Here is a 26,275-nt window from a genome sequence, read left to right on the forward strand (position 1 = left end):
GATGATATAGCTCTCAGGGGTGGGGATGGGGGCCAGGAGAGGGCACGTGGGTTGTATGTTTGCCCTTGGCCTTCTCGTTGGCAGCTGAAGAGAAGGGAGAGGGGCGGAACTTTATTTCCAGCCACGTGTGTGCACCCGGATGGCTTTGCGCGCTGCACCCTGGCGCGGCTTGGCGAATGAACCGGGGCGACGGAGCCTCTACCCGCCCCCCACCGGCCATGGAGGAGCAGGAGATACAGCTGAAGGTGAAAAAGGGTGAGTGTGGGGCTGGAAATAAGGATGGACGCCGAACAGTTAGACCGCCAAATCAACTACGTTATTATCATCATTGCCAACTGGCTTCATTTCAGCCGGTTTTGCTGAGCTCACCCCGCATGGATGTGTTCCTGTGTTTAGGGAGGTTTTTTCGGTAAAAAAAAAAATAGGACTGGCTCCATCTGGTCAGCAGAAAAGCAGCTATTCTGTTTATAGAATATATGGTGTTTTATGACAATAACAATGGCCATATACATAGTGAATGAATAGATGACGGTAGAAAAAAGATCAGTTGGGCCATTTAGGCTACCCAGTTATTTCTGCCCACACCGCTAAGGATATATGGCAGCTGCCAGCCATAGAGGATAACCACATGTAGGATATTGCTCTTTATCCAAGTCATTTTATTTTCTTCCGCTTTGGTTCTATGTTGTCCTGAGTAGAAGACTTGCAATAATGTGTATGTTTTGCTATTCAGTTACAGACAAGTTGACAGAGAGCATGTATGTGCTAGCAAATGAGCCCTCTGTGGCATTGTACCGGTTGCAGGAACATGTGAGAAGGTCACTCCCTGAGTTAGCACAACACAAGGTGAGTCTGGAAGTGATGGGCATTCCCTAATGAGTAAATTTTCAAAGTAGTTACACGTGTAAAGTTACAAACTGCATAAGCAGCTTGTATTAGCATACATGCTCTTTTTTAAACATGTGGATAATAGAAGGATTAGGGGGCATTCCATGAAGTTAGCATGTGGCACATTTAAAACTAATTGGAGAAAGTTCTTTTTCACTCTGCGCACAATTAAACTCTGGATTTTGTTGCCAGGGGATGTGGTTAGTTTAGTTAGTGTAGCTGTGTTTAAAAAAAGGATTTCCTAGCGTTTAGCCAGATGGACTCAGGACCAATGGGTATTGTGCTTTCCTGATAGCAGATGGGAGATGGAGTCAGATTTTAAAACTGACATCACCCTACATATACCCGTGCAGCAAGCTTAGCTCTTCAGTATTTCTCAGTCTCCATAGCAGATGCGGACACTATCCAAAAGAGAATAGTGTAACATTTACAAGAAAGAAGAAAAAATGTACCTTTTAAGAAGAGAGCCCTGCTTCTCCTGCGGTGAAACCTAAGGGTCCCTCCCACAGTCGAGACTTTCCTGAGGTGATTCTCGATATCCCTCAGAGGTGAGCCTTGGACCAGCAGCTGATTCCCGGTGTGGACTTAGCCCCCAGGGAGTTTGAAAAGCAGTAGGTGCAGATTCGAGCGTGGTGGTGAAGGTATTCCCCTCTCCCCCTGCAGCTGGCGACCGCCTGGCATGCGACCGGTAAGCGCCGAGACCAGGTAAGGTAGAAACCTTTACTTTTAAGTCTCCAGTCTCCAAGGCTGGAATAGCCATACCGATCTTCCTCCCGACGAGGTTTTAAAATCGGGGTGAGCAGCCCTTATTTGGCTAGGCCCCAATTTGGTACGAGGGTCCACACACGTGGAGACCCTCCGGGGGGGGGGGGGGGGGGGTGTCGCCATCTTGCCATTGGGGTCATCTGCACCATTTTCCCCCCTTGACTGACGGTACGCATGGGGCAGGCCGGAGGGCCGAGGCGCCTAACTTGAGCGCGCCCGTAAAGGCACACGCTTAGCTGTGCGCACATCTGAGCTGTGTGCACAGTGGCGCGCACAACTGTGTTACACGCACATCTAACATTTAACTATTTAAAATTAAACTTTAAAATTAAAGTTACACGCACATTTAACATTTAACTATTTAAAATTGCCTACTTAACAGTCATTTAACAGAGGACATATTATATAACCGTTGCAGTCGATATACGCTACTAAAGTCCATTGTAAAAAGGGGAACACACACATACTATTCAAAACACAAACAAGGTTATTTATTATTTGTTAAATATTATTGATATTTCACTGTTCCTTGTAATAATGTTCATTGGTTGATTGTTATTGTTCAATGTTCTATGTAAAAAACCCCGGTCTAACCTCCCAGACCAGGGCAACCTTTTTGTTACTTGTAAACCGGATTGATTTGTATTGCATACAGGAATTCCGGTATATAAAAATTAAAAATAAATAAATAAATAAATCTGCACGCATAACTGCAGTGTGCACAACACGCACATCGGAGTCGGGTGCGCATAAAGTCTGTAGACTGTGCGCATAACATCTGTGCATCCGGCGTGCACAACTAAGCGCATCCGCGCGCATGCCTCCATGCACGGACGAGTTTGAAGCTCTACATGTGCGCAAAGATGGCACCGCCATCCAAGAAGGCCAAGGGACACTTCCTTTGCCCAGCCTGCCACTTAAGAACCGCACAACCGGAATTAGATACCCTCCTAGGCCAGCAGTGTGAACAGGCTCAAGGGGAACCAAAACAAGACCTCCTACAGCCAGGAGAGGGATCCGGAACCACTGATGATGGCACCCCGGCTTCCACTACAACCCCTCCTCGGATCAACATGGACCCAGGAACTTTCTCCTGGGTGAAATTTTTTAAAGGGATGCAAACGTTTGTCCAGGCACAACCAGCCCCTGCTGTGCACCCGACTCAACCCCTGCCGGAAGCACAAGCCCTTCCCAGCACCTCCCGAGTTCCTCGAGACAATCCTCTCCTAACCAAGAGCCTCCCTGATGGGGATCCAGACACCTCAGAAGACGAAACTGACTCCCTGGAAGAAGGAGAAATTCCCCCAGGGATTGAGCCATACCGAACCATGCTCCGATTCTTCCACAAGGACGAATTACCAGCCCTCGTGTCCCAGACTCTGAAGACACTGGGTCTTCTAGGCACGTATCCTATAACGGAACCAAAGAAGAACACCATTTTGGTGTACCTCCGTAAGGCCTCATGCTATTTTCCTATGTTGGAACCCATCAAGGAACTGATTGACATGGATTGCTCCAGAGGCCGCTTCAAAGGGGGGTGGGCCCTAGAAGCCCTATACCCACTGGAACCCACGGCTAAGGAACTCCTATGCTTCCCTAAAATGGACGCTATGATCTGTGCAGTCTCAAAGCACACTACAATCCCTGTGAAGGGAGGAGCGGCACTGAAGGACACCCAGGACAGAAGGCTGGAAGCCATCCTTAAGCAGTCCTTTGAAGTATCAGCAGTGATGCTACAGATTGCTTCCTGCTGCACATGGACGCAAGCCTGCGAGGGTGGGGAGCCCACTGTCAGGGACGATGGAACAAAGAAGAGGCGGGATGGAACATACACCGCCTGGAAGCTCGAGCGGTCAGACTAGCCTGCCTACGATTCAGCCACAGACTCTGAGGTGAGTCTGTCAGTCATATTGGACAACGTGACAACCGTTGCCTACATCAACCACCAGGGAGGAACTGAGCAGGTGTCTCTGGAAATAGACCCCCTCATGGCATGGGCGGAAATAAATCTGCAAGGGATTTCGGCCTTCCACATCGAGGGAAAAGGCAACGTCTCAGCGGACCACCTCAGCAGGGAGAGCCTAGACCCGGGGGAATGGTTGCTGGTGGACACGGCCTTTCAGCTGATAGTAAATCGATGGGGTCTCCCAGTCATCGACCTACTGGCAACTCGTCTCAATGCCCAAGTCCCCAGGTTCTTCAGCTGCAGACGAGAACCACAATCTCAGGGAATCGACGCTTTTGTCCAGAACTGGCCAGAAGAAGACCTTCCGTACGCCTGGCCATTACTGGGCAGGATCATCCACAAGATAGAGCACCACATGGGGCTAGTTCTGCTAGTCGCCCCAGACTAGCCAAGAAGACCATGGTACGCAGACATGCGAAGACTACTGGCGGGGAATCCTCTGTGTCTTCCGCCACACAGGGACCGACTTCAGCAGGGCCCGATCTCCCACGACGACCCGGCTCGATTCTCTCTTACGGTATGGCCCTTGACAGGACTAGCCTAAAGAAGCGCAGCTATTCAAAAGCAGTGATTGACACCCTGCTCCGGGCATGCAAGTTCTCCACATCTCTGTCTTGCATACGGATCTGGAGAGTATTCAAAGCCTGGTGTAAAACAGCGGTCTCCTCCTGAGGATGGCCAAGATTCCCACAATCCTGGAATTGATGCCATGAAGAAGGGGTTCTCTCAACTCCTTCAAGGTCCAAGTTGCAGCACTGGCCTGCTTCGGGTCCGAAGGGAACGGTATCAGACTATCAACTCATTCTGATGTGTCTCGCTTCCTGAAAGGAGTTAAGCAACTCCGACTGCCCCTAAAATGGCCAGTACCTCTATGGAACCTCAACCTAGTACTAGACTTCCTAGCAGGGGATTCCTTCAGACCAACACGCAGTCTGTCTCTACGTCTCCTGACCTTAAAGACGGCATTTTTGGTCACAATATGCTCAGCTCGGTGCATCTCCAAACTTCAAGCACTATCCTGTCGGGAACTGTTCCTCAGGTTCATCCTGGGCACCATACAGCAACATACGGTACCATCCTTCCTACCGAAAGTGGTTTCCCAGTTCCATATGAACCAAACCATATCCTTACCATCTCCAGATGAGCACAAGGATTCGGAAGACTCACGGCTCCTTCGCCACCTGAATGTCGGCAGAATCCTAGTCCAGTATATGAAAAGATCAGAACCCTTGCGCAAAACAGATCACCTGTTCTTCACAGTGGGAAGAAACAAGGGGAAGCAGCATCAAGGGCAATCATAGCCTGCTGGATCAAAGAAGTAATCAAGTCAGCCTACATAGAGGCAGGAAAACCATTACCTCTACAGGTCAAGGCGCATTCTACAAGGGCCCAGGCAGTCTCCTGGGCTGAAACCAAGCTGCTTTCATCAGCCGAGATCTGTCGGACGCCAACATGGTCCTCCCTCCCTCCAGGTTCTACTGCCTGGGTGTTAAGGCCAGGGAGGATACAGCTTTCGAAAGGGCAGTACTAAGTGGGCCACGGGCAGCCTCCCATCCTGTAGGGGAGTAGCTTTTGTACATCCCATTGGTCCTGAGTCCATCTGGCTACACACTAGGAAATGGAGAAATTACTTACCTGATAATTTCGTTTTCCTTAGTGTAGACGGTTGGACTCAGCATCCCACCCACGGCTGCTCCAGAAATCGGGAACCTCGGATAACAAATCTAGAGACTAAGCAAATACGGGTAAGCCATGGCCTACCCCTACCACCCTTAGTTGTCTGGTGTCAGCGTTTATTGTTTTAAGTGCACTGGCGGTCTCCAGTTAAAACAAATTTTTTTTATATATATATATATCTCAGTTGAACCAGTTCAAGGATAATCAAGTATTAAGCAAAACTTATCCACACTGGCTTTTCGAAGAGAATACTGAAGAGCCAAGCTTGCTGCCTGGGTATATGTAGGTTGACGTCAGCTTTGAAATCTTGACTCCGTCTCCCATCTGCTATCAGGAGAGCACAATACCCATTGGTCCTGAGTCCATCTGTCTACACTAAGGAAAACAAAATTATCAGGTAAGTAATTTCTCCATTGGATAAGTTCTTGGAGGAGAAGTCAATTACCTGCTATTAATTAAGTTGATTTAGAAAATAGCCACTGCTATTACTAGCAACAGTAACATGGGATAGACTTAGTTTTTGGGAACTTGCCAGGTTCTTATGGCCTGGATTGGCCACTGTTGGAGACAGGATGCTGGGCTTGATGGACATGTTCTTATGTATTTTTTGTTTCACATGCACATTTACCTGTGCAAAAATGGGACTTTCCGGGGCAGGACCAAGGGGTACATGCAAAAGTTGCTATTTTATAAGAAATTTACGTAAATACATTAAGCAGCATGACAGCAACACCGATGAGACATCATATTACACCTATTTTACAGAATCTACATTGGTTGCCGGTCAAGTTTCAAATAAAATATAAAATTCTTACCCTAATCCATTCTTTACTAAATAATACGGATACAACCTGGCTTTGTTCTGAATTAAGACTGTATAAACCTCCAAGGAACCTTAGATCAGCAGAAAAAAGTCTGCTAGAAGTTCCCACAGTGAAAAAAGCAACATTAAACATAACTAGACAAAGGGCCTTCTCAGTAGCGGGCCCTATTATGTGGAATAGTTTGCCTGATCCCCTAAGACAAATACCTAATAGGAAAGAATTTAAAAAAGCCCTAAAAACTTACTTCTTTAAGGAAGCGTTTGGGAACTCTGACTCTACTTAAAATTAGACAGGCTGTGATACAAAGGTTAGCCAGTTATAGTCATACAGAGTTATGCTTTTATTCTAATTTAATTTCGATATGTTTCTTTTTCTTATTTATAAGGTAACGGTTAACAGTTGTCTATTTTTAGTATTTTGTTTTATTGATCAAGATGTTAATGTATATTTTCAGCTTTTTATTATGTCATTTTTATATTTTATTTTATATTTTTTTATTTAAACCAGTTTTTTGGTTTTTTTTAAGAGTTTATTTTTTTGGAAAATTTTGTGAACCGCTTCGGTCATTCATGTAATGGTGAAACGGTATAGAAATGTATTAAATAAAATAAATAAAATAAAATGCAGTTTTACACCTGCTAATTAACTAGTGCAATTGATATAAAGATTTGATATATATAATTGTAATACTTATATTTATATCACTTATACAATATATATATTAAATATAAATATGATTGGCATAAAGAAAGTGGTTTTGGATACATCGGAGGCTGGGGCCATGTATGGAACAGTAAAAGGTTATATGGTAGGGATGTCCTACATTTGGCTGTGACAGGAAAGAGAATGCTAAGTGAAAAATTCAGATCATACTTTATCAGAAAAGGAACAGTAGCTGGAAAGCTATGCCCACAAATGCTCGTAGCCACAAAGCCATAAGTTGTTTTAAGGGAAAGTTAGCATAGCCTCCTTCATGTGGCACTACACAAAATTTTCACAAGTGTAGTTGGGGGCATGTTGCTGGTCAGAAAATGGCTGCACCCAAGAGCTAAGAAAGGGATCTTTAAGCTGGCTTATCAACAAACCTTTTTTTTGTAGTGGGGGTGTGGGGAGGTTATACTGGCATTTGACCAGAAAGAACCAGTTTATTTTCAGTGACTGTCCCTAGAATTTGATAGCAAGAAGTGGTGAAGGAGGGTCATTGAACATAAAATGTGCCATTTGGGCATTAGACCAAAGATCCATCAAACCCAGCATCTTGTCCGATGACCAGTCTGAGTCACATGTAGTAAGCATATCCCAGAAAGTAGATCCATTCCTTATTGCTTATTCCCAGGGATGATTGGTAGCTTTCCCAAGTCTACTTGGTTAAGAATGCTTTATGAACTTTCCTCCAAGGATATGTCTGAACCCCTTTTAAATTCTGCTAGGCTAGTTGCCATCCTCTGGCAATAAAATCCTCAGCTTGATTGTATGCCGAAAGGAAAAATAATTTTTCAGATTTGTTGTAAAACTAACTTTTAGTTTCAAGAACAGTCCCCCAGTATTAATACTATTTGAAAGGGTAAATAATTATTCCCTATTTATCTGTTTCACCAAGCTCGTTATTTTACAAACCTCTGTCATATCCTTTCTCAGTCATCTATTGTCCAAGCTGAAGAGCCCTAACCTGTTTAGCCCGTCTATATGAGGAAGCCATTCCATCCCCTATATCATTTTTTTTTAACTTTGTTTATTGATTTTTGCAGTTATACAAAGTAAAAAAAACAAAATCAACTTTGCACAGTAATATGAGAGAAATATTATAAGAAACATAAATGAAAAAAAGAAAAACCAAAATATCAATAAAGATATACAATTAATCATTCTCTCAAGCTTGAAACATAAAAGAAGGGGGGAGTGGAAATCAAAGAGGAGAACAATAGGAAATTCTAGCATGAATTATGCATATTTAAACTATAAACGGCATAGAGTCTCAACCCCTTTCAACACCTCCGATAAACCTTAGGAAGTCTCTGAGGTAGATGCCCACTTAAGCACTTTGAGGAAGTCCTGCAGTTGGTCTGGACTAAAAAATAAATAAATACATAAATGTAGTAGCATTCAACTCGATTACACATTTGCACAGGTAGCACAACAAGAAGCTCGCACCAAGAGCCTGAGCTTCAGAACGTAACTCTAAAAAAAAGTTCTATACCTTTCTTGTGTAGCTTTGGCTAGGTCAGGAAAAATCCTGACGAAACCACCATGAAAGGAACCATATTTACATTTTTTAAATAAAACTTCATCACCAAACTTAAGTCCTGTTCCAAAATAAAAAAGAAAATCAGCAATGTAGCCCTCTTAGTCACTTTCACAGTTGAGTTTTCGAAAAAGGCTGACAAGTTAGAAAAATCCTCTGCATTCTGAGGTGGAAGTATCTGATTAGGATTTTGCTTATAAGGAAGAAACATATTTATTAAACGTGGGATTTTCAAGATTTCAAGGAAATACCTCTTAAGGGTAAGAAACGGCAATTCACCCAATATTTTAGGAAAGTTAGTAATTCACAAATTTAAATGCCTTGAGTAATTTTCCAAGGATGCCAATCTTCTAAGAGAAGAAAGACACTCATGAACCATGGAAGCATTCACAGTTTGCAATCTTTTAATATCATTCCCCATGGCTTGAATAGATGTTGAATGCTCCTGGAGAATTTGCTGGTAATCATGAGCAACCAAATCCAATTTCAAGAAAACAGACTCCAGTCGCTGGAACTGATCCTGAAATGTCTGAGATAATCTGGCAATCAAATCCCACAGCGAATCCAATGTGACTACCGCTGGCTTACAAATCACAAAAGAGGGCAATACATATATTTCCCGTCGATAGCAGGGCTGAATTAGCCATGCTGTCATGGGAACTGTCCATCAGGGCCAGAGAGGCGGAGCTTCAAAGTGATGTCAGCGCTTTGCTCTGAGACTGCGCTGGAATCGACTCTCCTCAGTCTGTTTTTCCACGCGTGGGATTGCACGCGGAGCTTCAGACCTCCTCAGCATCACCACCTACCTGAAGAGAAAACGTTTTAAAAAAAAAAAAAAAAAAGAGCTAAACATGAAGGAACACGGTAGGAAAGAGGGTCCCCGACCTTCAAGGTTCAAACCCTGCATTTGTGGTAAGGTGATGTCCATTACAGATGGACATGACCGCTGTTATCGGTGTCTGGGCCCAGACTACCCGATGAAAACATGCCTGCAGTGCGGACGGATGTCCCCCAGGGCGCTCCGGCAATGGGCGGACCAGATATTGGCTTTGAAAGTGGCGCGAGGGGGATCGTATGCCCCACCATCTGAAGCCTGCTCTTCCCCAGGGCCTACCGTCCCAACGCCACCGCCGAAGCATCTAGCATCCTCCGTGGAACTCTCTACCTCCAGGCCTGGAGGTGAGCGCCGGCGGAAGAACAAGCCAGAGATGCCCCGGGGTCGAGACCCTACCCGCAAAGCGCACCATAGCCGGGAAGCCTTGAATGCGTCAGAGAGACCAAACACGGGAGTGCACGCTCATGAAAAACCAATGCGCCAAAGTCCCCAACGCACGACGCACCACCTCATTCGCAGATGGCGCCAATCGGGGCACCTTCGCACACTGCGCACAAGCCAAAACCTTCGGAGCCAAAGCAAAAACTCCGTGCGTCGACCACGGCACCAACACGCCTTCCGACGCATGCTCCAGCAACTCAGCCAGAGCCACCATCTAGGCACAAAACCCTGGCACAGACGCCATGTCGCTCAACGACGCATACTGCATCTACACGGGGCTAGGACCCGACGCAGACGCATTTGCTGACGCCTCACACTGCCTCGTCGAGACCCATCGATGCAATCTCCTTTACCGCCCGCAAAGAACACAAAGGGTGACAGGGAGCAACCGATCCATAGGTCTCCCACTAGACCAGCCCAACTCATCTCACGGGGACACCTCCTTTGTCTCTGGGACTGGGGTCACCAGACTACTCGTCAAAATCTAAAGAGGAAAGGGTCCCACTGATGACTTCCATTCCCCCTCGTCATCCTCTTCATTGCTCTGAGTGTTCTCGGACTTGTCCTCGGCCTCTAAGCACCGTTCCACAGGAGATGTACTTCAAGGGCAACTCTCTAAGAAATGGAAGTTGTCCAAGGTATCACACACACCTAAACATCACAGACCTGCACCAGACTCAGATATCCTGCTGGCGGTGGTGCCAACAAACCGTCTGAGAGCACTGCCTCGACCACCCATGACTCCTCAGACACAGGAGGCTTTCTCCAACCTGTCACAAGCTTTATCAGGCTTCTTTGAGGTCATGCAGGCTTCATTCCAGCTTCCTGCCTCCTCCCCTAGTAGTGAGGCAGCATCTCCACAACCATCTGTGCACTCATCAACAACACGCCCGAGGTCACCTTCACCACCAGTCCCGTCTGCTTTACCAATACAGGTGCCACAATCTCCAGACCACCTGCCTCAGCCGGTTTCTCCGGAGGTTCATCAGACATCTCCTGATTCCTCCACCGGATATCCTTCCGACCCGGCAGAGGAACCCGCAGAACCTTATTCCCCGCCGGAAGATCTCACGTATCCCAAATTTTTGAAGAAAATGGGTAAGGTGCTTAATCTCAATATTCAGAAGGTATCAGACCCTAGGGCTGAAACCCTAGGATTATTGAAGATCTTTGACCTTCCAGCGGAACTGACCTCACTGCTGGTGCACTCAGTGCTTGACATAGTCCTCGAAAAATCCTGGGAGACCCCCTTCACGCTCCCAGCAATCTCGAGGAAAACCGACCTCAAATATAAGATGCAAAAATCTCCTTATTACACTCCACCACAATTACCTCATGCTTCTATAGTCGTCAAATCAGCGATGACTAGGGTGAAAAAGTCCAGGCTACATTCTGCGACTCCCCTGGGTAGAGACCTTGGTTCTTTAGACGAATTTGCGAAGCGTGCCTTCCAGGCGACCATGCTGGCAGCCCGCATTAACCACCATCAATTCTACGTTGTCCAATATCTCTTTGAATGTGTTCAATGGATCAAGGACAATTCACAATTCCTGGACCAGACTTCCCCGGGTACTAACCCGATTCAAGACATTGAAGAAGCCATACGACATCTGCTACGCACCGTCTGAGGGGTTCGAGACTTCCTCACGGGCGTCTGCAGCTGTAATTGCAGCACGACGAGTGGCATGGCTTCAGGCAAGTTCAATCAGGGAAGATGTACACGACAAATTGGCCAACTTACCCTGTAGAGGTGACAATTTGTTCAGTACCAGATTTCAGGAGACTGTGGCCCAGCTCAAGGAGCAATCCATAGCAGTACAATCTCTCACCACTCCCTAATCTTACACTTCGTCGCGCAGATATTATGCCCCACCCAGGCGGCAACCTTTCCCACGACTGGCATTTCAACCTTGTGCTTTGTATCGCCCTCCGCCACGTCAGCAAACCCAACAAAACCAGACCCGCAGGGGACGTCGGCGATCTCAACGTCCCCAAACTCAACAACCGACGACTTCAACTAAACCTAATTCGTCTTTTTAAAAAATAGCCATCACAACTGGTATTAGTGGGGGGTATAGCTTCACACATCCAGCAATGGGAGAACATCACATCGGATCAGTGGGTGCTGGACATTGTCTGCCAAGGATATGTAATTCCATTCCTGTGCCTGCCGCACCTCCTTCACCTAATATCCAGAGGGAACAGGTCAAACCTTACCCTGTTGGAGGAGGAGGTGACTTCCTTATTACAGCAACAAGCAATTTGCCGCCTCCCTCCATCCACACAGAATACAGATTTCTACTCCCCCCTATTTCCTCATACCCAAGAAGTCTGGGAATCTCCGTCCTATCTTGGATCTCCGAGACCTCAACAAATTTATAGTCAAGGAAAAATTCAAGATGATCTCTCTCAAATCCATTTTACCCCTGATCCAACCCAACACTTGGATGTGCTCCATAGATCTCAAGGATGCATACACTCATATCCCGATGCATCCTTCCTCCTGGCAATACCTGTCGTTCCAAGTCAACGGCCAGCACTTTCAATACAAAGTACTTCCATTTGGTCTATCGACAGCACCCAGGGTGTTCACCAAGTGAATGGCAGTGGTGGTGGCATTTCTCTGTCAACAGGGATTCATCATTTTTCCCTACCTTGATGATTGGCTGATTGTGGCGTCTACCCCAAACACACTGGGACAACATCTCCATGACACAGTCGATTGCCTCAACCAATTAGGACTGGTTGTCAGTTACCAAAAATCCAACCTACAGCCTACCCAAAAGATCCAATTTATCGGGGCCTCTCTGGACCCAACCAAACAGAGTCTTCCTGCCGCACAACAGAAGACACACCATGCGCCAGCTCTTCAGGCAACTCAAAACCACCAAGTCGCCGACCGCTCGCCAGGTCTTAACAGTCTTGGGGCATATGGTGGCATCGATTCACGTGGTGTCCAACACAAGACTACACATGCGACACATCCAATGGGATCTCAAGCAACAATGGAAACAGCATTCTCAACCGTTAACATGGAAAATATAATTAATAGCAGCCATGACCAGAGAGTTGGATTGGTGGTTACAATGGCCGACACTCACCAAGGGAGCTCCATTCACTCTGTTGCCACACAATGCAGTCCTCCCCACAGACACCTCCCGCAAGGAATGAGGGGCTCATCTCAACCAATTCCAGATGCAAGGCCTCTGGACCCGGCAGGAACAGTCATATCAGATCAATTTCCTAGAGCTACGTGCGATAAATTACGCATTGCGAACCTTTGTCTCCCATCTCCAAGGTCACCGCATCATGGTTTACACTGACAATCAAGTGGCCATGTTTTATATCAACAAACAAGGAGGGTCGGACTCATGGATTCTTTGCCGGGAAGCTCTCACCATCTTACTATGGGCCAACCGTCACTCAATTCAGTTTCAGGCAACTTACCTAACAGGCATAGCCAACACTCAAGTGGACAGGCTAAGTTGTGTTTTTCATCCACACGAACGGTCCCTCCATCATGAGGTAGCAGAGACCATCTTCCACAAGTGGGGAAGGCCATCGATAGACCTTTTCGCCACCGAATCCAACAGGAAAGTGACTCGCTTCTGCTCTGTGTGGCCAAACCTATGCAGGGACGCCCAGGATGCGTTTCTCATACCCTGAACGGAACTACTAATGTATGAGTTTCCTCCAATTCTGCTCATCACACGAACACTACAAAAATGCATGCAGGACGCGACTCAACTTGTACTTGTGGCGCCGGCCTGGCCTCGTCAACCATGGTACACACACCTTCTTCAGCTGTCCACAGAAACACCGTTTCGGTTACCAGATCGAGAAGATCTTCTATCACAGGAGCAGGGAACCTTCTTGCACCCGCTACATGCCTCTCTACATCTCACAGCTTGGAGGTTGAACGGCTCCTTCTATCAGAACAAGGTTTCTCCATCACGGTACAAGAAGTAATATTGGCATCTCGGAAACCATTCACGAGACAGGAGGAGAAATAGCCTAGTGGTTAGAGCAGTGGACTATGAACCAGGAGACCAGGGTTCAAGTCCTGCTGTTGCTCCTTGTGACCTTGGGCAAGTCACTTTACCCTCCATTGCCTCAGGTACAAAAATTTAGATTGTAAGCCCTCTGGGGATAGAGAAATACCTACAGTACCTGAATGTTAACCGGTGTGATATCTCGATTGAGAAAGAATGTCGGTATATAAAAATAAAATAAAATAAAAAATAAAAATTATCAATTCAAATGGAAACGGTACGCAACATGGTGCGAGTCCAAGGGTATTGACCCGCTCACATGTGCACCGGACATGTCATTAGATTATCTGCACACCTTATACGTCGCAGGTCTGGCTACAGCTTCAGTCCGAGTTCACCTCAGTGCGATAGCCAATGGTTTCTTGATTTGTCCGAGGACTAACGCATCTTCGACCTCTGGTCTCCAAGCCTCCAGTACCCTGAAACTGAACCTGGTTCTGGAGCAATTGATAGTACCAATGGACTCTGCGAGTATCAAATTTCTTACCTGGAAGGTTGTCTTCCCGACAGCAGTTACTTCAGCTCGCCAGGTAAGCGAATTACAGGCATTAGTACACTATAGCCCTTATCTCCAATTTTATCATTATAAACTCCTACGCACTCACCCGTCGTTTCTACCAAAGGTGATATCCCAATTTCACCTTAACCAATCAATTGAACTGCCAACATTTTGTCCCAAACCACATCAAAACGAAAGAGAGAAACTTCTGCATACATTAGACTGCAAGAGAGCATTGGCATATTATAAGCAGCGAACCCACTCGCCTACCAGGGTGTCGCAACTCTTTGTGTACTTCAACCCGAATGCTCCGGGACGTCCAGTAGCTAAATGCACCATTTCTAGCTGGATTACTCAATGTATACAATTCTGCTATGACAAACGTCAGTCCAAACTGTCTTCTCACCCTACTGCGCTTCAAGTGCGTGCAGTAGCGGCCTCACTGGCTCATCTCGGACAAGTGCCACCATTGGATATTTGCAAAGCGGCCACGTGGGCCTCTCTTCATATATTCACTTCCCATTACTGCTTAGATCAGCAAACGACGGAAGACGCCAAATTGGGCAGAACACTTCTACAGTCATTATCCACCGATTCAACTAAGTCGACTGTCACTTAATCTTCATCACGCTTCATTCATACAAAGACTAATACATTTTAACTCAGCGTGATATCGAGCTTAGGGCTCCCATGACAGCATGGCTAATTCAGCCCTGCTATCGACGGAAAAAAGCAAGTTTACGGTGAGCAACGGTGTTCCGTAGATAGGATGAATTAGTCATGCTGACCCACCCACCTCCCTGAGCAGTCGACTTTCGCCTTCACGACCACGCTTTATCACAGACTGAGGAGAGTCGATTCCAGCGCTGGAAACCACGCACCAGTCTCAGAGCAAAGCTCTGACATCACTTTGAAGCTCCGTCTCCCAGGCCCTAATGGACAGTACCCATGACAGCAAGGCTAATTCATCCTGCTATCTACGGAAACACCGTTTACGGTAAGCAAACTTGCTTAAATAAATTAATACAGAGCAGTAAGCTATTTTTAATGTTGGTAAGTGCTTGAAACAAAATGTTAAAGCGTCATTCATGATGAAATCCATTGTCAAGTGTACTCTAAGCTATTATTTCTTGATAAGAGTACAACTAGTAGGGCTCAAACCTGTATGCCTCTGCCCACCCATGTTAATCTTAGGCCCCCCCCAAAAAAATTCAGTTCTGGCTATGCCACTGCTTTTACCATGGATACAACCATAGGGATTCTGATATTCTCGGTTTTATTCTCCATTCGTTTCTGAATAATTCCTAACGTTCTATTTGCTTTTTTGATCGCCACTACACATCGAGCTGAGGATTTAAATGCATTGTCCACAAGAACTTGGAGGTCCTTTTCCTGGAGGTGACTACTAATACAGAAACCAGCATTGCTACCTGTAGTTAGAACTATTTTTTTCCCATTTGCATCATTTTGCACTTGTCTACGTTTGCATTTTCTCTGCTGTTTAGATGCCCAGTTTCACAGGGTTCTCCTGCAACTCATCACAATCTCTCATGTTTTAGCAACTTTGAATAATGTTGTCATCTGCAGATTTGATCACTTCACTTGTTACTCCCTTTTCCCAAAACATTTATCAATAAGAGTCTTGCTCATTGCTTCTGTAAAGCAGTGAGCAAGACTGATGAATGGAGGAACATGAGACCCCCATCAAAAATGTTACATCCTGTATTTTTTTGCTTTCCTTCTCAGGCTGACATGCAGAACTGGGAGGAACAAAGCCAGGGGGCCATCTACACTGTGGAATATGCCTGCAGGTAATGAATGCCCTGCCTGCTCCTGGAACTTTAGAGACCCTGCTTTCCTTTGCACATACTCCCTTAGAACAGAAATGACTCCATCTGTGCCCCTGCAAGGGGCTTGTGGAATGAACACAGGTTCAACTGACAAATCAGGGATTTCCCAGCCATTAAATAAAACTAAAATTAGTAAAAACCGTGGGGTAAATTTTAAAAGGTTGCGTGCGGGCGTACATGTGCACGTGCGCTACCCGGCGAGCGCCATACTTTCTTGCGCACAATGTTCTCCGCAGTCTCGGCCAGGAGGCTTCTATGGCTCCACAACTGGTCCGCTGATGTCTCTTCCAAGTCTCAGTTGGGGGCGCTTCCTTTCAAGGGAAAGGAATTTTTTTTTTCTTTGGAGACTATCTCGAACATCTCATTAAGTTCCTAGGAGACAAAGTGTACAAGCTTCCGGAGGACAAGCCTAGGATTTCTAGGTCCTTTGGTCCATCTCGTTCCCGATTTCGGGGTCAGTGCCGTTTTCATCAGGGCAGAATTCCTTCTTTTGCTCCGCGGCAGCCTTCGGCGAGATCCCAGTCTTGGGCTCATTCCTTTTGTGGCCATTGGTCTCCCCGCAACAGTCCCTCGGGGATCTTCCGGCAGTAAGTCTTCCCAATGAAGGTGCACCGACCCACTCCTCCATTCCAGTGATAGGAGGTTGTTTCTCCCTGTTTTTTGAGGAATGGGTCAAGATTACTTTGGACCAGTGGGTTCTAAGCATCATAGAACATGGCTATGCTTTAGATTTTGCTCGCCCGCTACGAGACCTGTTTTTGGTGTCTCCCTGCGGGTCTCAGGCAAAGCAACGTGGTGAACCAAACCCTGTGTCGGTTGAAAGACCTTGGAGTCATTGTTCCGGTTCCTCCAGCCAAATGCAGGACCGGCAGGTACTCAATGTATTTCGTGGTTCCCAAGAAGGAAGGCTCCTTCTACCCGATATTAGACCTGAAGAAAGTGAACAGAGCGCTTCGGGTACCCCACTTTCGGATGGAAACTCTGCAGTCAGTCATTGCTGCCGTCCACACAGGAGAGTGTTTGGCCTCACTGGATCCTGACGGAGGCTTATCTACACATAGAGATCCGCGAGCACAATCAAAGGTTCCTGCGGTTTATGGTCCCAGGCGAGCATTATCAATTCCAAGCGCTCCCATTCGGTTTGGCGACCGCACCCCACATCTTCACCAAGGTGATGGTGGTAGTGGCGGCGGCTCTCAGACAGGAAGGGATCTTGGTTCATCCATACTTGGACGATTGGCTCATTGAGCGAAGTCGGAAGAACTTTGCAAGGTAGCGGTTCGCACGGTTTTGCATAGTCTTCACTCTCTCGGATGGGTCGTCAATTTTTCCAAAAGCCATTTTGTCCCGTCCCAGGTCCTGGACTACTTGGGAGCCCGGTTTGACATGGCTGTCTGCAAGGTTTTTCTCATGCAGGAGAGGATCGACAAGCTGATGTCTCAGATTTGGCATCTGTTGCCCCTGCCGGTACCCAAGGCATGAGATTACTTGCAGGTGCTTGGTTCTTTGGCCTCTACTTTGGAGATAGTCCCCTGGGTATTTGTTCATATGAGGCCTTTACAGAGAGAGTTGCTTTCCCACTGGGATCCCAAATCAGAAGAATTCCAGTTACCCTTACCGCTACTGGACCCCGCCAGAGCCAGTCTCAGTTGGTGGTTGGTCCCCGAGCACATGCAGCACGGAGTGGACCTGCAGGGGCCCCAGTAGTTAATTGTAACAGCGGATGCCAGCCTTTCCTTTTGGGGGGGCAGTTTGCCAATCACAGTCTGCGCAAAGTCAATGGACATGTCAGGAGGCGAAGTGGTCCATAAATCGCTTAGAAACAAGAGCAGTACGCCTGACGCTTCGCAGCTTTCTTCCTCTCAAGTGGTATCAGTCTGTACGGATTTTGTCCGACAATGCGACGACGGTGGCGTACATCAATCGTCAAAGGGGAACCAGAAGCCGTCCAGTAGCCTGGGAGATGGACAAGCTGATGATCTGGACAGAAAACAATCTCACCCCGTTGGAGGCCTCTCACATAACCGGGGTAGACAACATTCAGGCGGATTTTCTCAGCCGACAACGGTTAGACCCCGGACAGTGGGAGCTATCTGAGGAAGCGCTGAGGCCCTTAACTCATCGGTGGGGAGTTCCTCATCTGGATTTGATGGCGACTTGGCTGAACATGAAGGCGGCTCGTTTCTTCAGTCGCAGAAGGGAGCACGGGGCGGAAAGAGCGGATGCTCTAGTCATTCCGTGGCCCCGCAGCATTCTGCTCTATATCTTTCCTCCCTGGTGGACAAGGTCGTAAGAAGAATAGAGACCCACCCAGGGTCGGTCATCCTTGAAGCTCCGGAATGGCCACTGAGGCCGTGGTTCACAGAACTGGTCAACCTGGCGGTGGACGGCCCGCTTTGTCTCAGTCATCTTCCGAATCTTCTTCGGCAAGGTCCAGTATTTTTAGACCAGGCGGCTCGCTTTTGTCTAGCGGCCTGGCTTATGAAAGGAAGCAGTTAAGAAAGAAGAGTTATCCTGACTCAGTCATTTCCACCCTCTGACAGGCATGGAAGACATCTACTTCTCTCACATATGTTCGGGTCTAGAAGGGTTTCAATTCCTGGAATAGTGGTTTGGATGTTTCCCCCGCGCCGCACCACCATTGTTCATATACTTGCCTTCTTACAGGAAGGGTGGAAAAAAGGGCTGATGTACAGTTCTCTCAGAGTCCAGGTTGCAGCTCTGGGCTGTTTAAGGGGTAAGATTGAGGGAGCATCCCTTGCAGTCCATCCTGATGTAGCATGTTTCCTGAGGAGTGCTAAGCATTTGAACCCCCCAGTTCAAGCGGTGTGTCCTTCTTGGAGTCTGAACTTGGTTCTCCTTGGGTTGTGTGGACTTCCTTTTGAGCCCCTCAAACGGGCCACTTTGAAAGTCCCAACACTCAAGACAGTCTTCCTAGTGGCCATATGCTTGGCGCTGTCCTGTAGGGAACCTTTTCTTTGGTTTTCGGATTCAGGAGTGTCTCTTAGAACAGTACCATCGTGTCAGCTTTTCAATTAAATCAGTTGGTGGAGTTGCCGGCTTTTCCGGATTTGGATCGTGAGTCCCCTCAGGCTCGCGATTTGCGGAAGTTGGATGTCCGGGTTCTCCTTCGATATTTGGAAGTTACTAATGGTTTCAGATTTTTGGACCATCTATTTGTCCTATGGGAGCGGTCCTAGGAAAGGACATAAGGCATCCAAAGCTAACATTGCCCGATGGTTGAAGGAAGCTATAGCTTCGGCATATATATGTCATGGACGTGCAATGCTGGAGGGTTTAAAAGCTCATTCGATCAGGTCTCAGGTGGCATCTTGGGTGGAGAGTCAGTTGGTTTCGCCGCAGGAGATCTGCAGAGCGGCTACTTGGAAGTCGCTACACACCTTTGCTAAGCATTACCATTTGGACGTCCGGGCCTCAGATGTTGACTGTTTTGGCAGCAGTGTTCTTCGAGCAGGACTCTCCAGGTCCCACCCCATGTAGGGCAGCTCGGGTACAGTCCAGCAGTTTGGACTGATCTGGGCACGTACATGGAAAAGAAAATTGGTTCTTACCTGCTAATTTTTGTTCCTGTAGTACCACTGATCAGTCCAGACGCCCGCCCATTCAGGAGGGTATTCTTGTCTGGAGAGTTCACTTGGACAATTTTTTCCTTTTTCATTAACAGCTGTTTTCTGCAGAGTATAACAAAGATAACCAAAGACTACTCCTTACATGTAGATAATTTTCGAAGTTCAAGTTGTACTGTTTTTGATCTAGCCAGTGGTTCTGGAATTTTGTTCATTCTGCTATGGTATTGATTATACTGAAGGATTGCAGGTGGCACACCAAACTAAGAGGGGATGCCCTTCAAGTTTTTCTCTGTCTCCATCTGCTGGAAGGGAGGCATAACCCAGCATTCTGGACTGATCCGTGGTACTACAGGAATGAAAATTAGCAGGTAAGAACCAATTTTCCTTTTGGAGTGGACCTGGATCAGTTTATAAAGGTCCTGGGGGAGTCCAAGGGGAATAGATTGCCAGAGGACAGGCACCAGTTTTTGGTTCCTTCGGCAGACAGGTACTTCGCGCGGGACTATCTCGGTCCCACCCTACTTAGGGAAGCTTTGGTACATCCCACTGTCTGGACTGATCCGAGTACATACAGGGAAAGTAAAATTGGTTCTTACCTGCTAACTTTTGTTCCTGTAGTACCACGGATCAGTCCAGATGCCCGCCCTGGCTGCATTCTACCTTTCACATGTCCGCTTGAAGTTGTTTCCACTCACAGATTTTGGAAATATCTACTTCATATCAGAACTATAAGGCACCAGAAGTATCTACTAGATAGATATATATCTAAGAGCAGTTCTTTGCAGTGTTTTCAGTTTCAAATTACAGTTTGGTTGTTACATGTTTATCTACTTGCTTGATCTTACTCTGGTTAACTTTACATTTCTCTGCTTTGATAACGTTTATACTGAAGGGACACAGGGTGCGCACAGTCCTGATATAGGACACCCTTTGAGTTTTTCTCTGTCTCCATCTGCTGGACAGGAGGCTCAACCCACTGTCTGGACTGATCCGTGGTACTACAGGAACGAAAATTAGCAGGTAAGAACCAATTTTCCTTTTCCTCCGCGAGCTCACTTCCGAGAGGCGAGGACGTTTCACGCTGTTAGGAGCCCTGGGCCGGCGATGCAAAGATAGAATTCAAGCAAGGAGCAGTCCTTTCAAGCCCAAGGCAGACCTCTGAGGGATGGTAGGTCCCAGGGAGGGGGCGTAAATAAGATTGACCACTGAAGGCGGGCTGGTCCGCTCCTTTCCGGTGGCTTCATCTAGCGGTGGACGGTCCCGTTCGCTTGGCCCATCTGCCAGGGCTGTTGTGACAGGGGCCTGTATTTTCCGATCGGGAAGATCACTTCTGTCTAGTGGCCTGGCTTTTGAGAGGCAGCAGCTCTGCTTGAAGGGTTATTCTGAGCCTGTGATTGCGACTTTGCTTCAGGCAAGGAGGCCTTCCACGTCATCGACTTATGTCCGAGTATGGAGGGTTTTTGAGTTGTAGTGTTTGCAGAATAGGGTGAAGCCTTTGAAGGTGGATGTTCTGCAGATTCTGGCCTTTTTGCAAAGCGGCTTGACTGAGGGTTTGGCCTATAATTCCCTTTGAGTGCAGGTGGCAGCTTTAGGGTCCCTTCAAGGTAGATTTAAAGGAAGATCGTTAGTGTCTCCTCCAGGTGTGGTTCGTTTCCAGGGGGCAAAACATCTTTGTCCTCCGGTCCGGAAGATTTGTCCAGCATGGAATCTGAATTTGGTTCTTCGGGTGCTGTTGGTCCTCCTTTAGAACCAGTTAGAAGGGCTTCTTTAAAGGATTTAACCCTGAAGGCTGTTCAGCTAAAAGGATGTCTGAACTGCAAGCATTGTCGTGTAGGGACCCTTTCCTGCACAACAGGAGGATGAATGGGGTTTCTTTACATACGGTTCCTTCCTTTATGCCTAAGGTGTCCTCCTTTCACCTTATCCAGGTTGTTGAGCTACCGGCCTTTCCGAATTTGGCAGCCGACGCTTCGATGGCAAGGGAGCTTCACTTATTGGATGTGCATCAGATTCTTTTGTGATATCTTAAGATGACGAATACCTTTCAGAGATCTGATCATCTGTTTGTCTTGTTCAGTGGTGCAAGGAAGGGTAATAAGGCTTCCAAGGGCACTATTGTGAATGGTTGAACAAGTCGATAGCGTCTGCTTACATCTGTAAGGGCCAGTCAGTACCGGAGGGGTTGAGAGCACATTCACTAAGGCTCAGGCAACCTCGTGGGTGAAGTGTCAGCTGTTTTCTCCGCAGGAGATTTCTCAAGCAATAACGTGGTCTTCTTTTCACACTTTTACCAAACATTACCGCTTGGATGTGCGGGCGCCAGAAGAGATGACTTTTGGGTAAAGTGTGTTGCACGTGGGTCTTTTGAGTTTCTGCCCAGAATAGATAGGCCTTGGGTACATCCCACTTGTCTGGACTGATCCAGGGTACGAATAGGAAAGGAAAATTGGCTCTTACATGCTAATGTTCATTCCTGAAGTATCATAGATCAGTCCAGAGACCCGTCCCCATCTTTTGAAAGACTTCCTCGCTTCTGGATGTTGCTGAGCTGGTATTAAAATCTCAGATTAAGGGAAAAGTGTACATAGCTTGGTATGTGCTTTGTATTAAGATGGCCTAGTTTTCAGGGGGCTCCAACTTTTAATTCTCTGTTCGCCCATGGTTTATTGGGGTCTGTTAAGGTATACATCTTGGCTTGGGTACAGGTCAATACTGAGGGACTGCAGGTGGCACTCTAGCTTATGTAGCAGTGCCTCAAAGTTTTTAGTTCTCTGCCTCCATCTGCTGGTAGGGATGCAAACCCACTTGTCTGGTCAGATCTGTGGTACTTCAAGAACGAAAATTAGCAGGTAAGAACCAATTTTCCTATATTTCAAAACAGATGACAAATAGAACATCATCTAAGCATTAAGAAGGATTAAAATACATTAAACATTTCCCAAAAATCATTCAAATTTTTCAAAACAGCAGACATATCAAACACGCAATAATTAAAATTAATAAGGTTAAATAAAATCCCCCCCCCCTCTCCATACTTGGAAACGTTTCATTTCCAGTCTCACTGAGATTGTAGGGTGAAAGAGGAGGGAACGCACAAGCTTCCTTCTCTCACTCACTCACAAACACTCATGCAGCCTACTAGCCTCTCTTCTTCATGCCCCTCTTCTATGTCCTCCCCTCACTCACTTCCACCCCTTGCTGCTCAGTCACTCCCCCCTCTGTCATTCACACTCCCACTCGATCCTATTCACTCCCTTTTCTCTCACCCCTTTCACTCACCCCTGCCCTCTCTCACTCATTTGCTTCCCATTTACCCCACCTCTGTCAATCCCTCCCTCATCACACACTCCCACTCAGTCCCCTTCCCTCTTAGTCACTCCTTACATCTTTTCCCTAATCTCTCATCATGCCAACTCCATCCCATTCCCTTCTGTCACTCATGCCTTCACTCCAGCTGCCCCCTTCAGTTCTCTCATCCTCATCCCTTCCCTGTCACTCACTCCTCACTCTTTCTTACCCTTCTCTCACTCTCTCCCTCCCCTCACTCTCTCCCTCCATCACTCACCCTCCCACTCAATCTCCTTCATTGTTTCTCATCCCTGCTTTCCCTATTCTGTTCCCTCATTCTCGCCCCCTGTCTTCAGTCACTCACTCTCCTTTCCTTTCCCTCTTGTCACTTACCCCTTTCGTTCACTCATTCTCACCCCCTTCCATTTCTTTTCACTCATCACCTCACTCCTGCTCACATCGTAATCACCCCTCCCATCATTCCTCTCCCTTTCGTCTGTCATTCACTCTTGGCCACCTTCCCTTTCCTGTCATTTTCTTATTTCCACACCCCCTTCCATTCCCTTATTCTCACCCCTCTCTTCCCTCTCAATCACTCACCTTCTCCCTCCCTGTCATTCACTACCCCTGTTTCATTCCCTTTCCTTTCAGTTACTACTGCCAGGACTCAACCCTCCTCCCCAGGACATCTTCTTCGTTCTTATACATGCAGGCTAGGAACTGGAAGCCCACTGGTGGGTCACCATCGGACCCACTGATTCTTGGGGCCTCTTCTTGTTGGCAGGTGATGTGAACCCTACTAGAGCGCACCAACATGGGATCACCACATGGGACAGCCACACGGAGCTGCTTCTTGCTGACAGGGATAGGAACCAGAAGCACCACCATGCGGAACAGCTACATGGAGCTGCTTCTTGCTGGCAGGGGATGATATGCAGAGGGTTTGGTTGCTCAGGGTACAGCCTCCAGCACACTCCGCAGACAGCATGCAGACCCGGGGGACAGAGCAATACCAAGGATAGGGATCCAGCTAATCCACTAGGCCACAGCTCATCCATCCTATCCTCCCATAGTTATTTCTGCACGCCATTGCAGAAAAGGGGTTAACCCTGCAAAGGCACTCCCTCTGGCCTAGAGTTCCTCTGTTCGGGCAAGGTGGGATGGCGGATTTATTCCTGGCTCTTGTCAGGGCAGGGAAGGTGATGAATCTCTGTGGCTGTCCTTCTCCCCACTAACTTGGGATGTTTTCAGCCACTCTGAAAACATGAATATGCATGACATATATTTGCATATAAGTGCATGCAGATACATCTCATGCATATTCATTAGGGATATCCTGAAAACCCAACAGGCTGGGGGGGGGCATAGAATTGTTTTTGAGCAGCCCTGCTCTAGAGTACTGTGGCGTACTGGATTAAAGAGGTGATTACAGCAGCTTATGTGGACTCTGGTACTTGATTACCAAAGCAACTACAAACTTATTCCAGAAGGGTGCAGGCTACTTCATGAGCAGAGTTGTGATTTGTCTCTCCTTTGGAGATATGTAAAGCAGCATGTCTTTTCTAAGCATTGCTACTTGATGCTGGGTTTAAAGAGAAGCCTCCTTTGCCTTGACAGTTTTGCAAGGGCCTTGGGCAGCTCCCACCCTATTAGGAATAGCTTGTATACATTCCACTTATCTGGACTGGTCTGACTGGATGAAAGGAGAAGGTGAAATTGCTTGTTACCTCATAATTTCCTTTCCTTGAGTCCAGTCAGACTAGTTCAGTACTGCTATTTGCTTTTCATTCACACTCTGCAATGCAGAAGATGTTCTGCAACTGAGTGGCTCTTTATGTCAGAAACAATATCCAAGCATCTGAGCTGCAAGGAAGATGGGGCAAAGAAAGAAGCACTATGGGCCGACCTAAAAAAAGATGGAGTTTCCGTTTTTATTGGAGTGGTTTACAGGCCTCCAAATCAAATGGAAGAGCTTGACAGAGATCTGGTTGAAGACATCCAAAAGATGGAAAAGGGAGAAGTGGTGATTGTTGGAGATTTTAATCTGCCGGATGTAGACTGGAGAATCCCTTCTGCAGAATCTAACAGTAGTAGAGAGATAGTGGATGCCCTGCAAGGGGCTTTGTTCAAACAAATGGTAATGGAACCCACGAGGGAGGGAGCTATACTCGAATTAGTGCTCACCAATGGAGATAATGTCTCTAATGTCCAGATCGGTGCCCACCTCAGCACCAGTGATCATCAAAGGTATGGTTTAATATCACAAACAGGATACAAAGAAGAAGCACAAAGCCCCGAGTTTTGCAGTTCAAAAACACAGACTTTGATGAAATGGGGAAGTACCTGGAGGAAGACCTAGAAGGCTGGGAGAACATGAGAGATGTGGAACAGTGGGCCAAACTAAAAGGAGCAATAACCAAGGCAACAAATCTGTATGTTAGAAAAGTAAAGAAAAAGCAAGAGAAAAATGAAACCTATCTGGTACTCAAAGGAGGTGGCTGAAAAAATAAAAGCTAAAAGAACAGTGTTCAAGAAATATAAAGGATCCCGAAGAGAGGAGCACAAGGAAGAATATCTGGTGGAACTGAGGGAGACAAAGAAAGTAATCAAGCAAAGAGTCAAGCGGAAGAAAGGATTGCCAGAGGTAAAGCGAGGTGACAAAACATTTTTCAGATACATCCGAGAAAGGAGAAAAGTTCAAAGTGGTATAGTGAAATTGAAAGGTGAAAAGGATCAATGTGTGGAGAGAGATGAAGAAATGGCAGAAATATTAAACGAATACTTCAGTTCGGTATTCACTAAAGAGGACCCTGAAGAAGGACCGTTGCTAGTTAACAAGAAACCGGAGGGGAGTGGAGTAGATGTAACTCCGTTTACAGAAGAGAATGTATGGGAAGAGCTAGGAAAACTGAAAGTGGACAAAGCCATGGGACCTGATGAGATTCATCCCAGGATACTGAAGGAGCTCAGAAATGTGCTGGCAGGTCTGCTGCGCGACCTGTTCAATAGATCCCTAGAAACGGGAGTGGTGCCGAGTGTTTGGAGAAGAGCGGTGGTGGTCCCGCTTCACAAGAGTGGGAGCAGAGAGGAGGCTGGAAACTACAGGCCAGTTAGCCTCACCTGGGTGGTAGGAAAAGTAATGGAGTCGCTGCTGAAAAAAAGAATAGTGAACTATCTACAGTCAGAATTGCTGGACCAGAGGCAGCATGGATTCACCAGGGGAAGGTCCTGTCAGAAAACAAGATTGACTTTTTTGATTGGGTGACTAAGGAATTAGATCAAGGAAGAGCGCTCGATGTCATCTACTTGGATTTCAGCAAAGCTTTTGATACGGTTCCGCACAGGAGACTGGTGAATA

At 46.9% G+C, this 26,275-nt stretch overlaps 1 protein-coding gene across 5 annotated transcripts in view; it reads left to right on the forward strand.

The window, feature by feature from the left end:
• Nucleotides 1-32: 32 nt before the first annotated feature.
• BORCS8 (BLOC-1 related complex subunit 8) overlaps nt 33-26,275 on the forward strand; it is a 62,916-nt gene continuing 36,673 nt past the window's right edge. Inside the window, exons 1-3 of one of the 5 annotated variants that reach the window (XR_003858335.1) lie at nt 33-255; nt 734-846; nt 15,936-16,000. Coding sequence is in view for 3 of the 5 variants with exons in the window: in XM_029613841.1 (XP_029469701.1) it covers nt 177-255; nt 734-846; nt 15,936-16,000 (257 nt within the window). In the remaining 2 variants the exon portion in view is untranslated. The remainder of the gene's footprint in view (nt 256-733; nt 847-15,935; nt 16,001-26,275) is intronic. The other 4 variants (XM_029613841.1, XR_003858336.1, XM_029613843.1 and 1 more) reach the window with 4 other exon arrangements.

The sequence above is a fragment of the Rhinatrema bivittatum genome, chromosome 8 (assembly GCF_901001135.1).
Source record: "Rhinatrema bivittatum chromosome 8, aRhiBiv1.1, whole genome shotgun sequence".
Lineage (NCBI taxonomy): Eukaryota > Metazoa > Chordata > Amphibia > Gymnophiona > Rhinatrematidae > Rhinatrema > Rhinatrema bivittatum.